This window comes from Schistocerca cancellata, chromosome 3 (genome assembly GCF_023864275.1).
Source record: "Schistocerca cancellata isolate TAMUIC-IGC-003103 chromosome 3, iqSchCanc2.1, whole genome shotgun sequence".
NCBI classification, from domain to species: Eukaryota; Metazoa; Arthropoda; class Insecta; order Orthoptera; family Acrididae; genus Schistocerca; species Schistocerca cancellata.
Window position 1 is genome coordinate 656,832,650 of NC_064628.1, and position 20,447 is coordinate 656,853,096.

At 39.4% G+C, this 20,447-nt stretch overlaps 1 protein-coding gene across 1 annotated transcript in view; it reads left to right on the forward strand.

Annotated features, from left to right (window-relative positions):
- Positions 1-20,447, forward strand: part of LOC126175615 (DNA polymerase delta subunit 2) — a 114,558-nt gene that overhangs the window by 58,160 nt on the left and 35,951 nt on the right. Inside the window, exon 4 of the mRNA XM_049922498.1 lies at positions 16,573-16,724. Within this exon, the coding sequence (XP_049778455.1) occupies positions 16,573-16,724 (152 nt within the window). The remainder of the gene's footprint in view (positions 1-16,572; positions 16,725-20,447) is intronic.

Genomic DNA, 20,447 nt, shown 5'->3' on the forward strand with positions numbered 1-20,447 from the left:
GCACTTTTGTAAGCTGTTCGAAGCTCATGTCACGTGATCTCGCCAGCCGATGACAGCAGATATTCAGAGCATTGGACACATGATGTAGTCAGCCAACAGCAACGTCACTGTTACGTAGCACGAACACACAAACACGGAAAGTTAATAGTTTAAATTAATATACATAGTGTTGCTACAAGCCGGCCGCGGTGGTCTAGCGGTTCTAGGCGCTCAGTCCGGAACCGCGTGACTGCTACGGTCGCCGGTTCGAATACTGTCTCAGGCATGGATGTGTGTGGTGTCCTTAGGTTAGGTAGGTTTAAGTAGTTCTAAGTTCTAGGGGACTGATGGCCACAGATGTTAAGTCCCATAGTGCTCAGAGCCATTCTTTTGTTGCTACAAGAAAAGAAAAGCTTTCACATATAATATTCTTCTCAAGCTGCAAGAGAAGCTAAGCTTTCGCATATACTGTTGAACTTTTTTGCACATGTTACACTTTAAGATATATCACACAAATGTGTCAGTAAAATTTTTAATAATGACATAAATGTCTGATCTTCAGGGTTTGAAATTCTTCTAAATAGCTCGTCATCAAAGAGTTGATTTTTAAACCACTATTCGCAATATTTTCCCATGACCTGTTAGAAATAGGTTCGTTTCAGCATTTGCTAGAGAGCGCAGGAAGCCCGTGTGTACATATGTATAAAACATTGAAAGATCATACTTTGTCATAAAAGAAACAAGATATCAGAGGATACTGGATACTGCAAGAGCATCGGAATTTCGTGAACCATATTAAAATGTGCACATTTAAAGAGCGTACTTAAAGTGCACATTCGTATGTCCCAATTCCCAATGAAGTAGACCTCAACCTGATATTAAGCTTTTCAGTGTGGTTTTCGGGATGTAAATTTTATTGGAGCACCAGTACTGTATTATATCACGTTTGGTTCTTTATTATGGCATAATGCCATACGTGCTAGAAAATGAAAACATGCACTTGAAATGCAGCGAACAGTTGAAACTAGCCAGTACTGTGGAATTAAACATTTCGTTTGAAATACATTGACTGCCTCTGCGGAAAAGGTTAACAAAAGTCAAATTTCATTAGCAGACAGACAAAAATAACTTCATTGTTCTGCATGGCGATTAATACTTGACTGTCAGAAAGGTGGAAATAAAATAAAATCTGAAACTAATGACATATTTCAGCCTTCTGTAATTATGTGAATGTGTTTTAATTCACTTGATAGCACCCAGACACAGATATCCGTTTTTTTCATTTGACACGAGAGTAAACGAAGGGGAAACAGCAAAATCACTAAATGTAAACATGGGTCACATGGAGACAACCCACTATAGCTCAGACTGCTCTGCACATCACCCCGGGTCTACAACATTAGCAAACCGGGTCAATACTAAAAAAAAAAAAAAAAAAATAGAATTTTCAAAATATGTTCATCTTGTAGCGCACATCTTTCTGGAGAGTCTGAAACATAAGACATATGTATTCGAGGAAATGTAAGACATATTATTAGGTCTTAAGTATGCCAAAGTGCAGTGCCATGCCTCTTCATGAAGAATTTTTCTACCGCACGTCCAAACTATATTCAGGAGAGTGGAAATTGAAATGTCCTGTGGTGCGTCTCCTGCTCCCAGTATGTCTGTTTGACAGCCTGCCCCTCTTAAAAAAAATCCTCGCAATTAATAGCGGATGGGATTATTTGTAATCGAGAGAACAAGAACTCTTCAGAAAATCTGAACTCTTTATTGTCTATTAGATAATAACTTGCTGTTTTGTGTGACATAAAATTAAATATAGGATACATAAAATCAATACTGACGAGATGGCAAGAAATTACACATTTCTTCAAACCTTAGCTCCTAGCATTTTTTCTCTCTAATCTTGCTGCAGCTTTACATGGCGTGCTTTCCTTTCTGCGAAAGAATCTATTACCTCATCAAAGTTCGTCAAACGTTTTGCTACATGCAAAATCAAAATGTCCTCATCTGATACTGGAAAAGCTGTTAATACAAAAAATACTCAAGACTGGTGTGATTTCTCGATTTGATTATGTCTATTTTGCCACTGTGTGCTAGATAAAACAAAATAGGCCTTTCTAATATGTCAGCAATTTTGTAACAAACCAAATAAATGAGACTGTTTAGGCACAAATTGCCAACACGACAGAATATAATCCACGAAGTACCAATATCAAATGCCTATTAGGCCTACTACAAGCAAAAAGCTTTACGTTAGGAAATAGTTTCACATTTCATTCATACACACCAGCTTCTCAAGCATGAAATCGAAAAGTCATATTACGAAATTTGTATATAAATTTGGAATCGTCTTATTCTTCCATAATTTATGTGAAGTCCCCGTTTCTTCTCCTTCCTCGTTCTAACAATCTTGTCATCACCAATTCTGTAGCTATTGCTGCCATTGTCAAAATTTGTTCCCTGATTAACTTCACTAACCCTGCCAGAATCACAGGTTTAGTTATCCTGTGATTATTTTCTGGTTAGGCGTTATTAAGTGTTTGTACAACTTGTTTTCCGCGTTACTTCCACAATAGTACTTACGTGGCTGCTAGCCGGGGACTGTACTACTGGTCCTTATTAGTGTAGCGATCTGGCCAAAAATTTTCTGCCAAAATTTCATTTTCTTGGATACACCGAGAACGGAATCTTTCTCACCTGTTATTCCTGTCAGTCATTTATTTTCATTCTGGTAGTCTGATTTATAACAATGCTGATCATTCGCAAACCCAATCAACAACATAATCAAACGGCGATTGGCATTCATCCGTTCGGCTTTACTCCCTCAGCTCGTAGAGCCCCCTCCCCTTTTGTCTGTAGAAAGTTTATTTCTAGATACGACGAGGATTCTCCTGACAGAGACATCACGTACACTATGCATGCATTCAAAAGTCAACTTATGAGTCATTCAGAAATAAACGTAAAATGTGTTCAAAAATGTTCAAAAACCAACAGGGAAGCAGTTCAAAATCATATGAGTAATTGACAGACAAATGTGCGCTGGATGCAAGTTTTTTCCCTCAAGAATATGAATTTGCCACCCCCTTTTCCTGGTAGCATCTAGCTGCTTGCTGCGACTGCTTGCACAGCCAACAGCCATATTCCTGTAGCCAGAAGCGGGAGAATCTACTACTCAAACGCAACTCAACTGCGAATCCGCATGAGTCTGCTCGTAACTGCTAAAATGAATCTAATATAAAAGCCTTTGACACGTTTGCTGTTGGCAGACGCTTGCATGAGTACTGTGTGTCGTCGTTGTATTTGGCGCATTTCCTTTGCAATTTAAGTTATTTTCGGTTTTTTTCTCTCTTTTCTGTTTTATTGTTGAAGTATTATTCTGCAGTAGCGGGACACAGTAATATCCTTCGTTAGAGTATCGGTTCTTACCAGTCAAAATTACAAAAATTTAACTGAAAACTAAAACAAGGAATAATTTCCGGAATTCTAAAAATATCCCGGGTTTTACCCAGATGAAAAAATTCCTAGGTTTTTCCCGGATCTCTTGGTTGTCCCGGGTCGTTTACATCCTGCTCAGTATTTTTCAGGGGACTTCCAATGACTTGTTGAGTCAGTTCCACTTTTTTATTGAGATGTTGCACTATCCCAGGCAAAATGAGGTCCAACATAATGTTACGAGTTATCCCATGACTTACGTCACCACACTATGTGTGTATGTATTATGTAGCTATTTAGTTTTATTTGTAGAAGTGAGTGTTTGTGATAATGGTGGTTATCATGTAACAAAAATCATGGCAAGGAATCAGAAATGAGGTAGAACACACACACTCTATGATGTTATGCTTATGTAATAGCTTTCAAGAGAAATTGACTCACTGTGTTACATTGTAGATGTGATACAAGTGTGCAACATTGTTCTACACCTGAAGTTATAAGTATCATGTCATTTTGATTGTGCATTAATTTAGATGATGCTATTGTCAAATGACAAATTGGGAATTGAAATTATCTTCGGAAAATATAGTCTTCAGGTGTATAAATAGTAGTTGGAATACTTATGGTATGTTTGTAGGTGTCTGAGAGAGTGTTTTGGTACAGATATTGGTACATTCGGCTCCTCAGAAAAAAAGCACAGTTCCTCATGCTTTTGCATGTATGTCAGGAATGTCAGTGGTATGCTTTATCAGATGAATGTAATTAATTGTGCCTGCAGTTTCTCTTCCATAGGAATTGTTTGATTCTAGTGGGGGCTTCTGGCCTTTTCTTGCCCCCCCCCCCCTTTCCCCTCCCCCCCATTCCACAAATCCTTTGGTTAAAGGGAGAATGGTCTCCGCCACAGTTGTATATAAAAATTCCTAATTCATTTAAAAAAATCAAATTCCTAATTCATTAACCCCTCCCATGAACCATGGACCTTGCCATTGGTGGGGAGGCTTGTGCGCTTCAGCGATACAAGTAGCCATACCGTAGGTGCAACCACAATGGAGGGGTATCTGTTGAGAGGCCAGACAAACATGTGGTTCCTGAAGAGGGGCAGCAGCCTTTTCAGTTGTTGCAGGGGCAACCGTCTGGATGATTGAGTGACCTGGCTCTGTAACATTAACCAAAATGGCATTACTGTACTGGTACTGCGCACGGCTGAAAGCAAGGGTAAACTACAGCCGTAATTTTTCCCGAGGGCATGCAGCTTTACTGTATGGTTAAATGATGATGACGTCCTCTTGGGTAAAATATTCCAGGGGTAAAATAGTCCCCCATTCGAATCTCGGGGGGGTGGGGTGGGGTGGTGGTGTCTACTCAGGCGGACGTCGTCATCAGGAGAAAAAAAACTGGCATTCTATGGATCTGAGCATGGAATGTCAGATCCCTTAATCGGGTAGGTAGATTAGAAAATTAAAAAAGGGAAATGGATAGGTTAACGTTAGATATAGTGGGAATTAGTGAAGTTCGATGGCAGGAGGAACAAGGACTATAGGGTTATAAATACAAAATCAGATAGGTGTAATGCAGGAGTAGGTTTAATAATAAATAAAAAATAGGAGTGCGGGTGAGCTACTTCGAACAGCATAGTGAACGTATTGTTGTACTCAAGATAGACACAACACCCATACCTACCACAGTAGTACAAGTTTGTATGCCAACTAGTTCCGCAGATGACGAAAAGATTGAAGAAATGTATGATGAGATAAAAGAAATCATTCAGATAGTGAGGGGAGACGAAAATTTAATAGTCATGGGGGGCTGGAATTTGATATTAAGGAAATGAAGAGAAGGAGAAGTTGTAGGTGAATATGGAATGGGTGTAAGGAGTGAAAGAGGAAGCCGCCTGGTAGAATTTTGCACAGACCATGACATAATCATAGCTAACACTTGGTTTAAGACTCATGAAAGAAGGTTGTTTATGTTGAAGAGGCCTGGAGACACTGGAAGATTACAGATAGATTACATAATGGTAAGACAGAGATTTAGGAACTAGGTTTTAAATTCTAAGACATTTCCAGGGGTAGATGTGGACTCCGACCACAATTTATTGGTTATGAACTGGAGCTAAAACTGAAGAAACTGCAAAAAGATTGGAATTTGGAGGAGATGGACCTGGATAAATTGAAAGAAGCAGAGGTTATAAAGAGTGTCAGAGAGAGCATTAGGAAACGATTGACAAGAACGGGGGAAAGAAACACAGCAGAAGAAGAATGGGTAGCTTTGAGAGATGAAATAGGGAAGGCAGCAGAGGATCAAGTGGGTAAGAAGACAAGGACTAGTAGAAATCCTTTGGTAACAGAAGAGATATTGAATTTAATTGATGAAAGAAGAAAATATAAAAAAGCAGTAAATGAAGCAGGCAAAAAGGAATACAAATGCCTCAAAAATGAGATTGATGGGAAGTGCAAAATGGCTAAGCAGGGATGGCTAGAGGACAAATGTAAGGATTTAGAGGCATATGTCACTAGGGGTAAGATAAATACTGCCTACAGAAAAATTAAAGAGACCTTTCGAGAAAAGGGAACCACTTGTATGAATGTCATGAGCTTGGATGGAGAACCAGTTCTGAGCAAAGAAGGGAAAACAGAAAAGTGGAAGGACTACATAGAGGATCTATACAAGGGCGATGTACTGGAGGGAAATATTATGGAAATGGACAAAGACGGAGATGAAGATGAGGAGATATGATACTGTGTGACAAGTTTGACAGAGCACTGAAAGACCTGAGTCAAAACAAGACCCCGGGAGTAGACAACATTCATTTAGAACTACTGATAGTCTTGGGAGAGCAAGCCCTGACAAAACTCTACCATCTGATGAACAATATGTATGAGGCAGGCGAAATACCTTCAGACTTCAGGAAGAGTATAATAATTCCAATCTCAAAGAAAGCAGTGTTGATAGGTGTGAAAATTACCGAACTATCCATTTAATAAGTCACAGCTGCAAAATACTAACATGAATCATTTATAGATGAATGGAAAAAATGTTAGAAGCCAATCTTGGGGAAGACCAGTTTGGATTCCGTAGAAATGTTGGAACATGTGAGGCAATACTGACCCTACGACTTATCTTAGAAGATATTCAGGAAAGGCAAACCTATGTTTTTAGCATTTGTAGATTTAGAGAAATCTTATGACAATATTGACTGGAATATTCTCTTTCTAATTCTGAAGGTGGTAGGGGTCTAATACAGGGAACAAAAGGCTGTTTACAATTTGTACAGAACCAGATGACAGTTATAAAGAGTCGAGGGGCATGAAAGGGAAGCAATGGTTGGGAAGGGAGTGAGACATTGTTGTAGCCTATCCCCAATGTTACTCAATCTGTATATTGAGCAAACAGTAAAGAAACAAAAGAAATATTTGGAGTAGGAATTAAAATCCATGGAGAAAAAATAAAAACTTTGAGGTTTGCCGATGACATTGTAATTCTGTCAGAGACAACAGAGGACCTGGAAGAGTAGTTGAACGGAATGGACAGTGTCTTGAAAGAAGGATACAAGATGTACATCAACAAAAGCAAAACGAGGGTAATGGAATGTAGTCGAATTAAATCAGGTGATGCTGAGGGAATTAGATTAGAAAATCAGACATTTAAAGTATGAGAAGAGTTTTGCTATTTGGGGAGCAAAATAACTAATGATGGTCGAAGTAGAGAGGATATAAAAAAATGTAGATTGGCAATGGCAAGGAAAGCGTTACTGAAGAAGAGAAATTTGTTAACATTGAGTATAGATTTAAGTGTCAGGAAGTCTTTTCGAAAGTATTTGTATGGAGTGTAGCCTTGTATGGAAGTGAAACATGGACAATAAATAGTTTAGACAAGAAGAGAATAGAGGCTTTCAAAATGTGGTGCTACAGAAGAATGCTTAAAATTAGATGGATAGATCACATAACTAATGAGGAGGTTCTGAACAGAATTGGAGAGAAGAGGAATTTGTGGCACAACTTGATTAGAAGAGGGGATCAGTTGATAGGACATGTTCTGAGGCATCAAGGAATCACCAATTTAGTATTGGAGGGCAGCATGGAGGGTAAAAACCGTAGAGGGAGACCAAGAGATGAATATCCTAAGCTGATTCAGAAGGATATAGGCTGCAGTAGGTACATGGAGATGAATCAGCTTGCATGGGATAGGGCCGCCTGGAGAGCTGCATGAAACCAGTCTCTGGACTGAAGATCATAACAACAACAATTCATTAATGGAGCAGGTTACAACTGTTGTTTTCAATCAATTTCAGATGCACCTGGTGATGGATCTACCAAGGGAATGGTCCAACGAGACGTATCAAAACCTACCCTGAAATTTTTTTACACAGGAAGAAGACAACAAAAGAAATTCACAGCCAAAATTTTAGCTGCTAAGAAGCACTGCAAGTATTTTGAAAAAATGTTGAAGTTACACATTATTGCTATGCGAAGAGTAGCGTATAACAATGGTTTGTACAGTCTTGCCTGCCTAGCGCGCAACTTGGTGAGAACTCATGCAGTGCCGCGTAGCAGAATTATCCGGATTTCACAGACACCAATTTTAAGCACCTAAAGGCTGGTATACAATGGAGTAAATGGAAGCGAACACATGCGAATGAGCATTTGCAGAAAATTCACTACCATTCACTTGTATATGGGTAGAATCATTTATTCTAGAAGGAACGGATGAGAACACGAGGCAGCGAACATTGCTTATGAACACTGTATTATTAGTTTTTAGTTTTTGGAGCTCATATTTGGCATACAGGATACAACTCTATCCTGTTAGAGCCAGAATGCAAAACTGTGTTTTGCATGGCGAGTGCACTGTTCATGACAGAATATGCAAAATGGTGCAGGGAAGGAAGAATTTAAGTGCGTCAATTTGTATGGAAGCGTGACGTGTGGAGATCGTATACTTAACATAGAATTGCATCTCCATCTCTCCTTAGCACTGGTCCAAAATTTTCCTTGTATGATGGCTGCCATTTTTCCTTGGCTTCTCATTACCATTCAGGGGAAATTGATAAACAGAACATTAATTACCGACATCGAGTACCATCTCAAGAGGTCACACAAGTAGTGTTTCCGCTACGCATGTAAGGTCTAATGGTTACATTCTTCTTTTTTCTTTCTCTGAAACAAAAATGGGGGGGGGGGGGGGGGGGGGCACACGTGCCTAGTTGCACATGCGCAGTTTGCTATAGTGCCAGTAGGGTTGAGTATATTTCTACTGCTGCCTGATGCACTACGAATTTGGCAATTTCGAGTTATTTTTTGAAATGCTTGCAATGTCTCTTAGCAGTTAAAATTTTGACAGTGCATTTCCTCTGGTGTCTTCTTCCTGAGTAAAAAATTTCAGGGTAGGTTTCGACATGTCTTATTGGACCATTCCCTTTTAAGACACTGAAACCATTATAATGTATACCAACTTCTGTTGTGTAAGACTTTCCTCAATAAAAGTATTTTATGATTGTGGTGGATTTGTTCACTGTGAAAATATTGCAGAGCAGGTCTGGATGTTGCACAAATAAAAATTTGTTATATAAAGGGAGAATATTAATGATAAGATTTATTTCTTATTTAAATATTAAAGTTGTCTCCAGAAAGACTGAGAATTAATGCAAGACTCTGTTTTAACATAAATGGTGGCTTAATTAAATTGGTATGACGTTACCTCTCAATTTGTCCCTTATAATTTTGTGAAATGTATGTGTTTTGTAGTTAAAAAGGCTTCATATGTTGTTTATTAAGGAAATATTAAATATTTATTGTCTTTGACAGTCTGATAAATTTCTTCTATTGTGCTGAAATGTTTACTGGGGTTGGGATTGGGTGGAGTCATGGTTGCGTAAGATAAGTAGGGGTTGGGCCAGTGCTACTCTATTTACGGCATTCTCAACCTTAGCAAACAATTGTCTTAGCTGTTACCGATTCTTTGTTTTCTGCTTTGCTTGTTATTTCTCTTATTTTGAAATGAGTGAAGAGGGTACGCCAGGTGCGTAATGGGATTCACATACAGCGTCCACAACTCATAAAAGGAAAGGAATTTTTTAAATTAAATGTTGGATGCCCAAAATGCTTCAGTGTTCTGGAGTGCTGTGAGGTGAAAAAGAAGTGCATGAAAGTCCTACACCATACAACTATAAAAGAGCTGTCACTTACACCGTGAAAAGCCTGTGGAAACAAGCCAGATTACGAAGTTTGCTAGGTGTCTTCCTTGTGAGTCACCTCGGACTACTGGGAAGAAAAAAATCTGTTATTGTTATAATTTGTGCTGTATTGCTGTTTTTATTTAACAAGCCTTTCATCTAAGCATCTACTAGATCCGAATTATTTTCTTTCTTTTGTTTCATTTGGAAAGGGATGCAGTGTTAGGGAAAAATAAGTAAACTACTTCATTAAAGTTCCATCAAGGAGTTCCACCCCCAAGAGAAGATTGTACTGTGTGTGTGTGTGTGTGTGTGTGTGTGTGTGTGTGTGTAAATTTCTTCCACTGCTGCATGAGGAGGTAAAATGGAGACGGGGCAGTACATCTTTAAAAAAGTTACTGAAATTAATGTGGTTTTGTAGTAGCTGGTACTTAATAAAATCAATTTGTTGTTACAATATTGTGAAATTGTACTATGGTAGTCCTTTATTATTGTAGTTTGCAGAGATATTTTTTGTCTTGGTAAATTGTGGACAGATTGCAACCTAATGTATGGCTAATGTTGACACATATCAAAATATTTAATGGAGGTTATGGCATGGGGATGGGGAAAGTGCCTCCCGAAGTATGACTGGGAGTGTGTCGGATGTTAAAAAAAATAGAGAGAGAGAGAGAGAGAGAGAGAGAGAGAGAGAGAGAGATAAGAGAGAGAGCATAGGCCATTCAGTGCTTTGCTCACTGCTGTGCAATTGTGACCCAAGCACAGTTGAAGTGGCATGGTCAGAGATTAAACATTATATCATGGAGCACCATGTCTGTTGCAGCATTATTAGTTGGTGGTTGCACTTGTGAGTATTTTGAGCATTTGTGTGATACCACATCAGAATCAAATAGTTCACATGAAGAACCAAATGAAATACTTTTTCATTTAAGTACTTTTTCTTGAGCTTAAGTTTGTCTCCATGCCGTGCCACATAGGGCAGTCATTAGGCTTACAAATATTGAAATTAAGGGCAAGTCCACTAATGACAAAAGGAGATAGCATCAAAAATGATTTTACTGACTTCTTTCCGTTACACACAATCTGTTGCATAGGAGTTCTACAACTTACTAAATACAGAGCTTATAGTAAAAAAAGCTTGCCCTGTTTATTCAGAAACATCAACATGAAAAATGTTGTAAAGTATGACTACTATCTCAAATACTTTAACAATAGCTTTGACTACAGATTTAGGATATCACAAGACAATACCAGAAAATGTGAACCGACTGTGGAACTTACAGAAGCCAACACTGGAGATATAATATATTTCATGTAGAGATGACCAGGGTATTTTGTAAAACTATCAAAAACCCTTGAACAGTAAACACTCTCATACGTAAGAAAAATCATGCAACAAGTCGTCACACTTTATTGACAGCAGTTAAGTTTACACACAAGCAGAAAAGCCACTATTCAGGCAAGCAGGCTCACAGATTTAGGTGAGATCATCCAGTACATATCAGAAAGCTGTAAGCAGTGTTACCAGGAGTGATTAACATGATCTACTGCCAATGTCGTATTAGATTAAGAAAATTTATGATTACTGCAAGGATATGAGTGAGTATGAAAGTCTTTAATGAAAATGTATTGATCTTATTTCCTCTAATGTATATAAAAGAATATTGGAGTAGTTAGGTAGCATTTTAGTATAACCTGTGTCCACATGGTTTTTTCCACAGCTTTAGTAGAAAAGAAACATATTCCAATATAACTGGAAGTAATGCGCTGGAGTGCTTTATGCCAAAGAATTTCTTTAACATTTTAGTGAATGAATGAGGACGACTTTTACAAAAGTGAAATTGCAAGCTTCTGATTTGGTAAACTATTTTCCCAGCAAATAATATATTGTCTCGTGAAAAATAAGGATTTTTGAATGAAGCCCTTTTCTCACTAATTCAATTAGTGTGACAGTTTTAGTTGTGGTTATACAAAATGTTTTTGTGATCATTATCAGTGTGTCACTTTTGCTTTTGCAGAAGCGTAAAACACTAATGTAAGTGTGTCACATGAGAGAAAGTTGGGGCTTGCTCCCCTGCATCACTGCTCTCTTCGCTATGATCTGACTCCTTGCTGTGCCTGCCCCCCTCACGCTCTCCTCTCTCCCTCCCTCTGGCTGTCTCTCTCCCTCTTGCTCTCTCTCCTTCGCTCCCTCTCTCCTTCCTTTTTGTCTTGTATTTGAGTTAATGCTCACAACCTGATTTCCTATTCCATCAGTGTGTGAGGGGTAATCCAAAGGTAGGGTAAAATTTCTTTCCTGGTTGTGGAAGAGGGTAGTGACTGAGTCATCCGCTAAGTACTGCTAACGGCCTTCATTTTGAAACAGCTGATGTACCATCAACCATGATTAGGGGGGTGCTTATTTTTCTAACCCTTATTCAAAATGTATGGTGATTTTTGTATTACCATAATCAGTTAAACTTTTAGATCCAGTTTTTTTTTTTTGTAGAGAGCAGTAAAAAGTCTCAAGGAGCTGGATCCAGTGAGTAGGTGGATGGAGAAAGCTGCAGCAGTTTTGTTTTTAGACTAGAACTGGCTTTCATCAAAGGTGGTACAACTAGAAGAGTTGTCACAGAGGAGGAGCCATTCCTTTAGTTGCCTCAATGCTGTCTTTTTTCCTCACTGTTATTCTAACAGTCATTTTAGTATTTGAAGGTAATAGTGCAGGTTACCTATGGTAGCTTGGGGAATGTAAAACTGTAGATACAAAACAGAAATTATTTCCTTTGCCTCTTTGCAGAATGGCACAGTGTCTGTGAATCACTGTTGACTTGGGGTCTCGTGTAAACAGGCGCTGATAAAAGATACACAGATGCACTAATACAACTGAATTGTTAATCCATATGAAATTAATAAATGTATGTATAGTTGTGAGTATTATTTTGCAGGCTTAATTTTGTCCTAGCTGATTGTATACAAAATACTATATTGTAACAGCATATTACTGATGGAGAAAAGTGATCGAAGAGCAAGGTAGGTGGGTAGGTAGTTGTGTGTCCCGTTGATCACTCTCATGGCAACAGTTATGATGTGGAATGTGTCAAGTGCATAAGAAATGCACACATGAATCAAGGGTTTAAGGATTAGGATTATTATTATTATTATTATTAGTTTAAACTTTTTAATACCTGCCCCATTCCCTTAAATGGCACAAAATGTATGTGTATTACCTACAGAACTATTTACTCATATTTAGGGATTCATCTATGGTATAGAGGGAGTTGTCAAGGAGATAGGATTTCAATCTATTTTTGAAACTATTACTGCTGTCTGCCAGGCATTTTATTTATTTCATGTGGTAAGTTATCATCAAGTTTTACAGCAGCATATTTTACCCCTTTCTTTGCCAAAGATAAGTTAAGTAGAGGATAGTGTAAGGTCATCTTTCTTCTGGTATTATAATAATGAATGTCACTGTTTTTAAACTGGTCCAAGTTGTTGAGAACAAATTTCATTACTGAGTTTATGTGTTGTGAGACTTCCTAACCTTTTAAACATGAATATAATAGAGGGAAACATTCCACGTGGGAAAATATATTTAAAAAGAAAGATGATGAGACTTACCCAACAAAAGCGCTGGCAGGTCGATAGACACACAAATAAACACAAACATACACACAAAACTCTAGCTTTCGCAACCAATGGTTGCCTCGTCAGGAAAGAGGGAAGGAGAAGGAAAGACAAAAGGATTGGGTTTTAAGGGAGAGGGTAAGGAGTCATTCCAATCCCGGGAGCGGAAAGACTTACCTTAGGGGGAAAAAAGTACAGGTTTACACTCGCACACACACACATATCCATCCACACATACACAGACACAAGCAGACATTTGTAAAGGCAAAGAGTTTGGGCAGAGATGTCAGTCGGGACGGAAATACAGAGGCAAAGATGATGTTGAAAGACAGGTGAGGTATGAGCGGCGGCAGATTGAAATTAGCGGAGATTGAGGCCTGGCGGATAGCGAGAAGAGAGGATATGCTGAAGGGCAAGTTCCCATCTCCGGAGTTCTGACAGGTTGGTGTTAGTGGGAAGTATCCAGATAACCCGGACGGTGTAACACTGTGCCAAGATGTGCTGGCCGTGCACCAAGGCATGTTTAGCCACAGGGTGATCCTCATTACCAACAAACACTGTCTGCCTGTGTCCATTCATGCGAATGGACAGTTTGTTGCTGGTCATTCCCACATAGAATGCATCACAGTGTAGGCAGGTCAGTTGGTAGATCACGTGGGTGCTTTCACACGTGGCTCTGCCTTTGATCGTGTACACCTTCCGGGTTACAGGACTGGAATAGGTGGTGGTGGGAGGGTGCATGGGACAGGTTTTACACCGGGGGCGGTTACAAGGGTAGGAGCCAGAGGGTAGGGAAGGTGGTTTGGGGATTTCATAGGGATGAACTAAGAGGTTACGAAGGTTAGGTGGACGGCGGAAAGGCACTCTTGGTGGAGTGGGGAGGATTTCATGAAGGATGGATCTCATTTCAGGGCAGGATTTGAGGAAGTCGTATCCCTGCTGGAGAGCCACATTCAGAATCTGATCCAGTCCCGGAAAGTATCCTGTCACAAGTGGGGCACTTTTGGGGTTCTTCTGTGGAAGGTTCCGGGTTTGAGGAGATGAGGAAGTGGCTCTGGTTATTTGCTTCTGTACCAGGTCGGGAGGGTAGTTACGGGATGCAAAAGCTGTTTTCAGGTTGTTGGTGTAATGGTTCAAGGATTCCGGACTGGAGCAGATTCGTTTGCCACGAAGACCTAGGCTGTAGGGAAGGGACCGTTTGATGTGGAATGGGTGGCAGCTGTCATAATGGAGGTACTGTTGCTTGTTGGTGGGTTTGATGTGGACGGACGTGTGAAGCTGGCCATTGGACAGGTGGAGGTCAACGTCAAGGAAAGTGGCATGGGATTTAGAGTAGGACCAGGTGAATCTGATGGAACCAAAGGAGTTGAGGTTGGAGAGGAAATTCTGGAGTTCTTCTTCACTGTGAGTCCAGATCATGAAAATGTCATCAATAAATCTGTACCAAACTTCGGGTTGGCAGGCCTGGGTAACCAAGAAGGCTTCCTCTAAGCGACCCATGAATAGGTTGGCGTACGAGGGGGCCATCCTGGTACCCATGGCTGTTCCCTTTAATTGTTGGTATGTCTGGCCTTCAAAAGTGAAGAAGTTGTGGGTCAGGATGAAGCTGGCTAAGGTAATGAGGAAAGAGGTTTTAGGTAGGGCGGCAGGTGATCGGCGTGAAAGGAAGTGCTCCATCGCAGCGAGGCCCTGGACATGCGGAATATTTGTGTATAAGGAAGTGGCATCAATGGTTACAAGGATGGTTTCCGGGGGTAACAGACTGGGTAGGGATTCCAGGCGTTCGAGAAAGTGGTTGGTGTCTTTGATGAAGGATGGGAGACTGCATGTAATGGGTTGAAGGTGTTGATCTACGTAGGCAGAGATGCGTTCTGTGGGGGCTTGGTAACCAGCTACAATGGGACGGCCGGGATGATTGGGTTTGTGAATTTTGGGAAGAAGGTAGAAGGTGGGGGTGCGGGGTGTTGGTGGGGTCAGGAGGTTGATGGAGTCAGGTGAAAGGTTTTGTAGGGGGCCTAAGGTTCTGAGGATTCCTTGAAGCTCCGCCTGGACATCAGGAATGGGATTACCATGGCAAACTTTGTAAGTAGTGTTGTCTGAAAGCTGACGCAGTCCCTCAGCCACATACAGGAATTTCTGACTTCCAGCCTTGCCTCTCAATCCTTCTTAAAAGACCTTAATCCTACTCCCAACATCACCACTGCTGAAGCCCAGGCTATCCGTGATCTGAAGGCTGACCGATCCATCGTCATTCTTCCGGCGGACAAGGGTTCCACGACTGTGGTACTTGATCGTCGGAAACCATTGGTTGCGAAAGCTAGAGTTTTGTGTGTATGTTTGTGTTTATTTGTGTGTCTATCGACCTGCCAGCGCTTTTGTTGGGTAAGTCTCATCATCTTTCTTTTTAAATATAACCTTTTAAACAGACGCATAAAAGATGTGCCACTATGAGCCTCACACATTATTCTAACCACATTCTTTTGAGCAGAGAAGACTTTTCTTCTGAGTGTTGTTACCCCCAAATTATTATTACGTATGACATCAGAGAGTAAAAGTGTGCAAAGTATGTTAGCTTACTAATTTCTATTTCCTCAAAATTGGCAGTTATTCTGATTGCAAAAGTAGCTGAAAATACGAAACTGCTTGTCTGAGAGAGTTGCTTTGTACAAGTGCTAAATACAAAATTGCATAATTAAAATGAGTTTTTGTTCTGTGTTGTGAAATAACGAGTATCAAAATTCTCTTTGTCATTTAAGACAAAAATTTATTTAGTTATGTTTTGTGGTAAACAGTGCCAAAAGTAATTTTGAAAAATTGCGTAATTTAAGAACAGTTTGTGAAAACATTGGTTCTGCCTCTCTCTTCCAATACTGGTAACATTTTTGTTGCTGGAGGAAATGTGGATAGGTGATGAAATGAGAGGCATATTAGTCATTATTGTTGTGCAATGTAAGAAATAACTGTTATAAGAAAGATTATGTCAAAGAGTAGAGGTTGCTTTCAAATATATATTTTTGTGAAGTAACCTTTTACGTTTTCTGAAAAACATGTTGCTCGACAGAGAACTGAGTGGAATTTTACTGTTGCCAAAGCTTTTACTTTAATTTGATGGGTTTGCAGGATGAGTTGGAGACATTTAAACTGTGTAAATTGTTTAGTTGAAAGTTAATTCTTCAATGCTTCCCCATTTCACATATGTAATTTTTGCATGGAAAGTATGCAATGTGTTTAATTTACTTCGAGGATGATAAAAAAATTTGCTGTGCATATTTAAACCAGTATTTGTATCTTAACCTGTAAAGATTGACAGTATTGTAACATCGAAAGGGCCAATGTAATTTTAACTTAATGGTTAAAGACAAGTATTCTACTTCTAGGTTTCTGGTAATTGTGAGTGGGTTAGGCCTGTCAACTGCAACAGATGAATGTCTTCTGGCTCTTCAACTTTTTGTGGACTGGCTTGGTGGTCTTCTGGGAGACACTGGAGAACAACAACGAGTGGCATCTGCAGTGAGAGTTATTATTGCTGGTGAGTTTTCACACCACAACTGTCTTATTTTCTCTGCATGTAGCATCTACTTACATCTTTAGAGTAGCTATGCTCTTATTGGCAATTGGTGCCATGGATAAAAAAGTTATTCTGAGTAGTACATCTCTGATTTTCACATCCCACTCAAAATTGTGGTAGCATATAATTTTAACCAAGTAAAAAGCGTTGTGTAGTAAAAATACTTATGCCCAATAACAACCCTAAGACTGTGATTGACAATCGGGGTACTTATGCCTCTCTTCTATGGTTGTTAGAATAGGATCATTCCATGTCAAATCACCTAGGACATGTCACCTGCTGTCGCAGTTGTAAATTTGCTTTTATTTATGACATATGAACTTTTGCAATTTTTTTTCCTCAGACTAAGATTTCTTTTTATATTGAATTTTTGATGTTCTGATAATTTACTGCTGCGAGAATAACTATGACAACGTACCTACGTACTGTGACTATATACAGGGTTATTACAAATGATTGAAGCGATTTCACAGCTCTACAATAACTTTATTATTTGAGATATTTTCACAATGCTTTGCACACACATACAAAAACTCAAAAAGTTTTTTTAGGCATTCACAAATGTTCGATATGTGCCCCTTTAGTGATTCAGCAGACATCAAGCTGATAATGAAGTTCCTCCCACACTCGGCGCAGAATGTCCCCATCAATGAGTTCGAAAGCATCGTTGATGCAAGCTCGCAGTTCTGGCAGGTTTCTTGGTAGAGGAGGTTTAAACACTGAATCTTTCACATAGCCCCACAGAAAGAAATCGCATGGGGTTAAGTCGGGAGAGCGTGGAGGCCATGACATGAATTGTTGATCATGATCTCCACCACGACCGATCCATCGGTTTTCCAATCTCCTGTTTAAGAAATGCCGAACATCATGATGGAAGTGCGGTGGAGCACCATCCTGTTGAAAGATGAAGTCGGCGCTGTCGGTCTCTAGTTGTGGCATGAGCCAATTTTCCGCGGGCTACGCGTGAGACTTGCTCGCACGCGTTCAACCGTTTCTTCGCTCACTGCAGGTCGACCCATTGATTTCCCCATACAGAGGCATCCAGAAGCTTTAAACTGCGCCTACCATCGCTGAATGGAGTCAGCAGTTGGTGGATCTTTGTTGAACTTCGTCCTGAAGTGTCGTTGCACTGTTATGACTGACTGATGTGAGTGCATTTCAAGCTGACAAATGCTTTCTCGGCTCCTGTCACCATTTTGTCTCACTGCGCTCTCGAGCGCTCTGACGGCAGAAACCTGAAGTGCGGCTTCAGCCGAACAAAACTTTGAGTTTTTCTACGTATCTGTAGTGTGTCGTGACCATATGTCAATGAATGGAGCTACAGTGAATTTATGAAATCGCTTCAGTCATTTGTAATAGTCCTGTACTAACATACAGACATAGTCATTGCTCTGGTGTTTGGAGGTTTTGATTTGATTTTTTTTTTTTTTTTTTTTTTTTCCAAAATTAAGAGAGTTGTGTAGTTAACAGAAATACAGTCATCCGTGCAGTAAAGTTAAAAAAAGAAAAAAAAAAGAGACAAAACTGTTAACGTATATAATTTCTGGAAAAAATACAAGTGTGTTGAAAAACCCTTATATCGAATTTCTTCAACTTGCTGGGAACCTGATTTTGGTCTTAAATAGTTCCAAGTTGTTGGTTTTCTAACAAAAAAAAAGGGCATTCTGTGAATGTCCACATAAATAAAAGAAATTTTTGGACTGATGAAAAAAGGCTCATTCCAGGTAAGTTCATCCAAGCTTGATACCCACTGTCTCCAATTTTCATGAAACATTTTGTGCTTGTTACTTTTGTCATGGTAACCAGTTTAAAAATTTCTTTCACATGTTACATATAATTTTTTAGGGAAAAAAATGTGAAAGTTTTCAAAAACAAATATGAGGTAGGTAAGAACTAACATCCGACAAAAAATTATCTACAACTTTTTTAATACTTAAGCAATTTTCATGGAACTGAAAACATTTGTTACACATTGCTAAAATATGCTTTGCTACATAATCACCACCATTATCTACCAGTTCCCGTAAATGGATGTGGATGTTTGCTACAGACTTCCAAGAACTTGGTGAATTTGTTCCTCCAATTCATCAAGACTTTTTGGTTTTGTGTGACAAGCTTCATCTTTTGCTCTCCCCAAGAGGAAGAAGTCGCAGGGCATTGGGTCAAGACTCCATGCTGGCCTTTCAAGGGGTCCACAACATCCCAACCATGTCCTGGACAATGGGTATTGAGCTCTGCATGGACAAGATATGTAAAGTATGGCAGGCCCCAGTCTCATATAAAAATTAGGTCATTGTAGTTGTCTCATGTGGATACGATACTGTGAACATAATTTTTGAAGCATGTCAAGATGCCATTCTGCATTAATTATGTCCCGAATGAGAGTGGACCCACAATTTCTGTGGATGTCATACCACACCACAGTGTGACCTTTGGGCAGTGTTGGCTTCATTCGGCAACCACCCTTGGATCCTTTGTTGGCCAATAACAACAGTTATGCCAGTTAACAATCTTCCTTGACAATAAACACAACTTCATCAGCCCTCAGGATATTACCAAAAATATCGGACCAGTCTTCATACTAAGCAAGTATCATCACTCTGTATTCCAACTGATGAACACAGTCATCTGGTGATAATTCCTGACAGTAATATGGTTTCCATGGATGAAAATTCAACTCTCTGTTCAGAAGAGTTTTGACTGTGTGTCAGGTTAAACCATTTTCACAAGGTGCCTGTCTTTGTGATTTCTGAGGACTTAAGAGTGAACATTTTCTGAACACAGAATGAAATTTTCACTCTGCAGCAGAGTGTGCACTGATATGAAACTTCCTGGCAGATCAAAACTGTGTGCTGGACCGTGACTCGAACTCGGGACCTCCGCCTTTAGCGGGCACGGCCAGGAAGTTTAATTTCCTGAACCATTTGCACGTTTTTCTCTGTCCTGCATGTTGAGGTTGACCACTTCTTGTAACATCTTACACACAACCTGTGTCCATTAGCTTAGAATGATAATTCTTTATGGTCTTTGCACGACGTCCTTTCATACTTCAGCACCATCTCTGTACTTGTACCCGGATCAGAATACTTAGTATCCAGATGCCAGCTGACCCCACTCGTGCAAGGTGGCTCGCCATTGATCTCTACAATGACATAAATTTAATAAATTTTACCACAGTAAGGAACAAAATGTTGTTCGTTTCATGAAAATCAGTAAAGTATGAAAAAAGTTACAAAAATCTATCAATAGGGAGTTAATTCTCAACCGACCCATATAAAAGCCTTGGCTGAAGCTCCCCATTTGGATTGCACTACTTTAGGGGGAAAACTTAGCTTTTTTTCAACACTTCACTGTCAGATCTTTCCAGATATGAGAAGAATGGCACATCTTCATGAGAAAAAAATGTAATAACTCTGTTGACTTCTGGGAATATAGAAATCTAATTCATATGGCTCAAACAATGATTTCTTAAATATGTAAAATGATTTCAGGCAAAACTGTTATCAGGTCATTCTTTATTTTTAATTGAAAGTCAAATATGATATAAGATCACAGACAAAAAAAAAAACAGTCTCATGTTTCGTTAAAATAATAAAAGTAAACAGCCAAAAATTATAATTTTAATTGAAGTATTTTAATTATTAATATTAACTTTATTCTGGGTAGACAGATTTTTAAATCTGA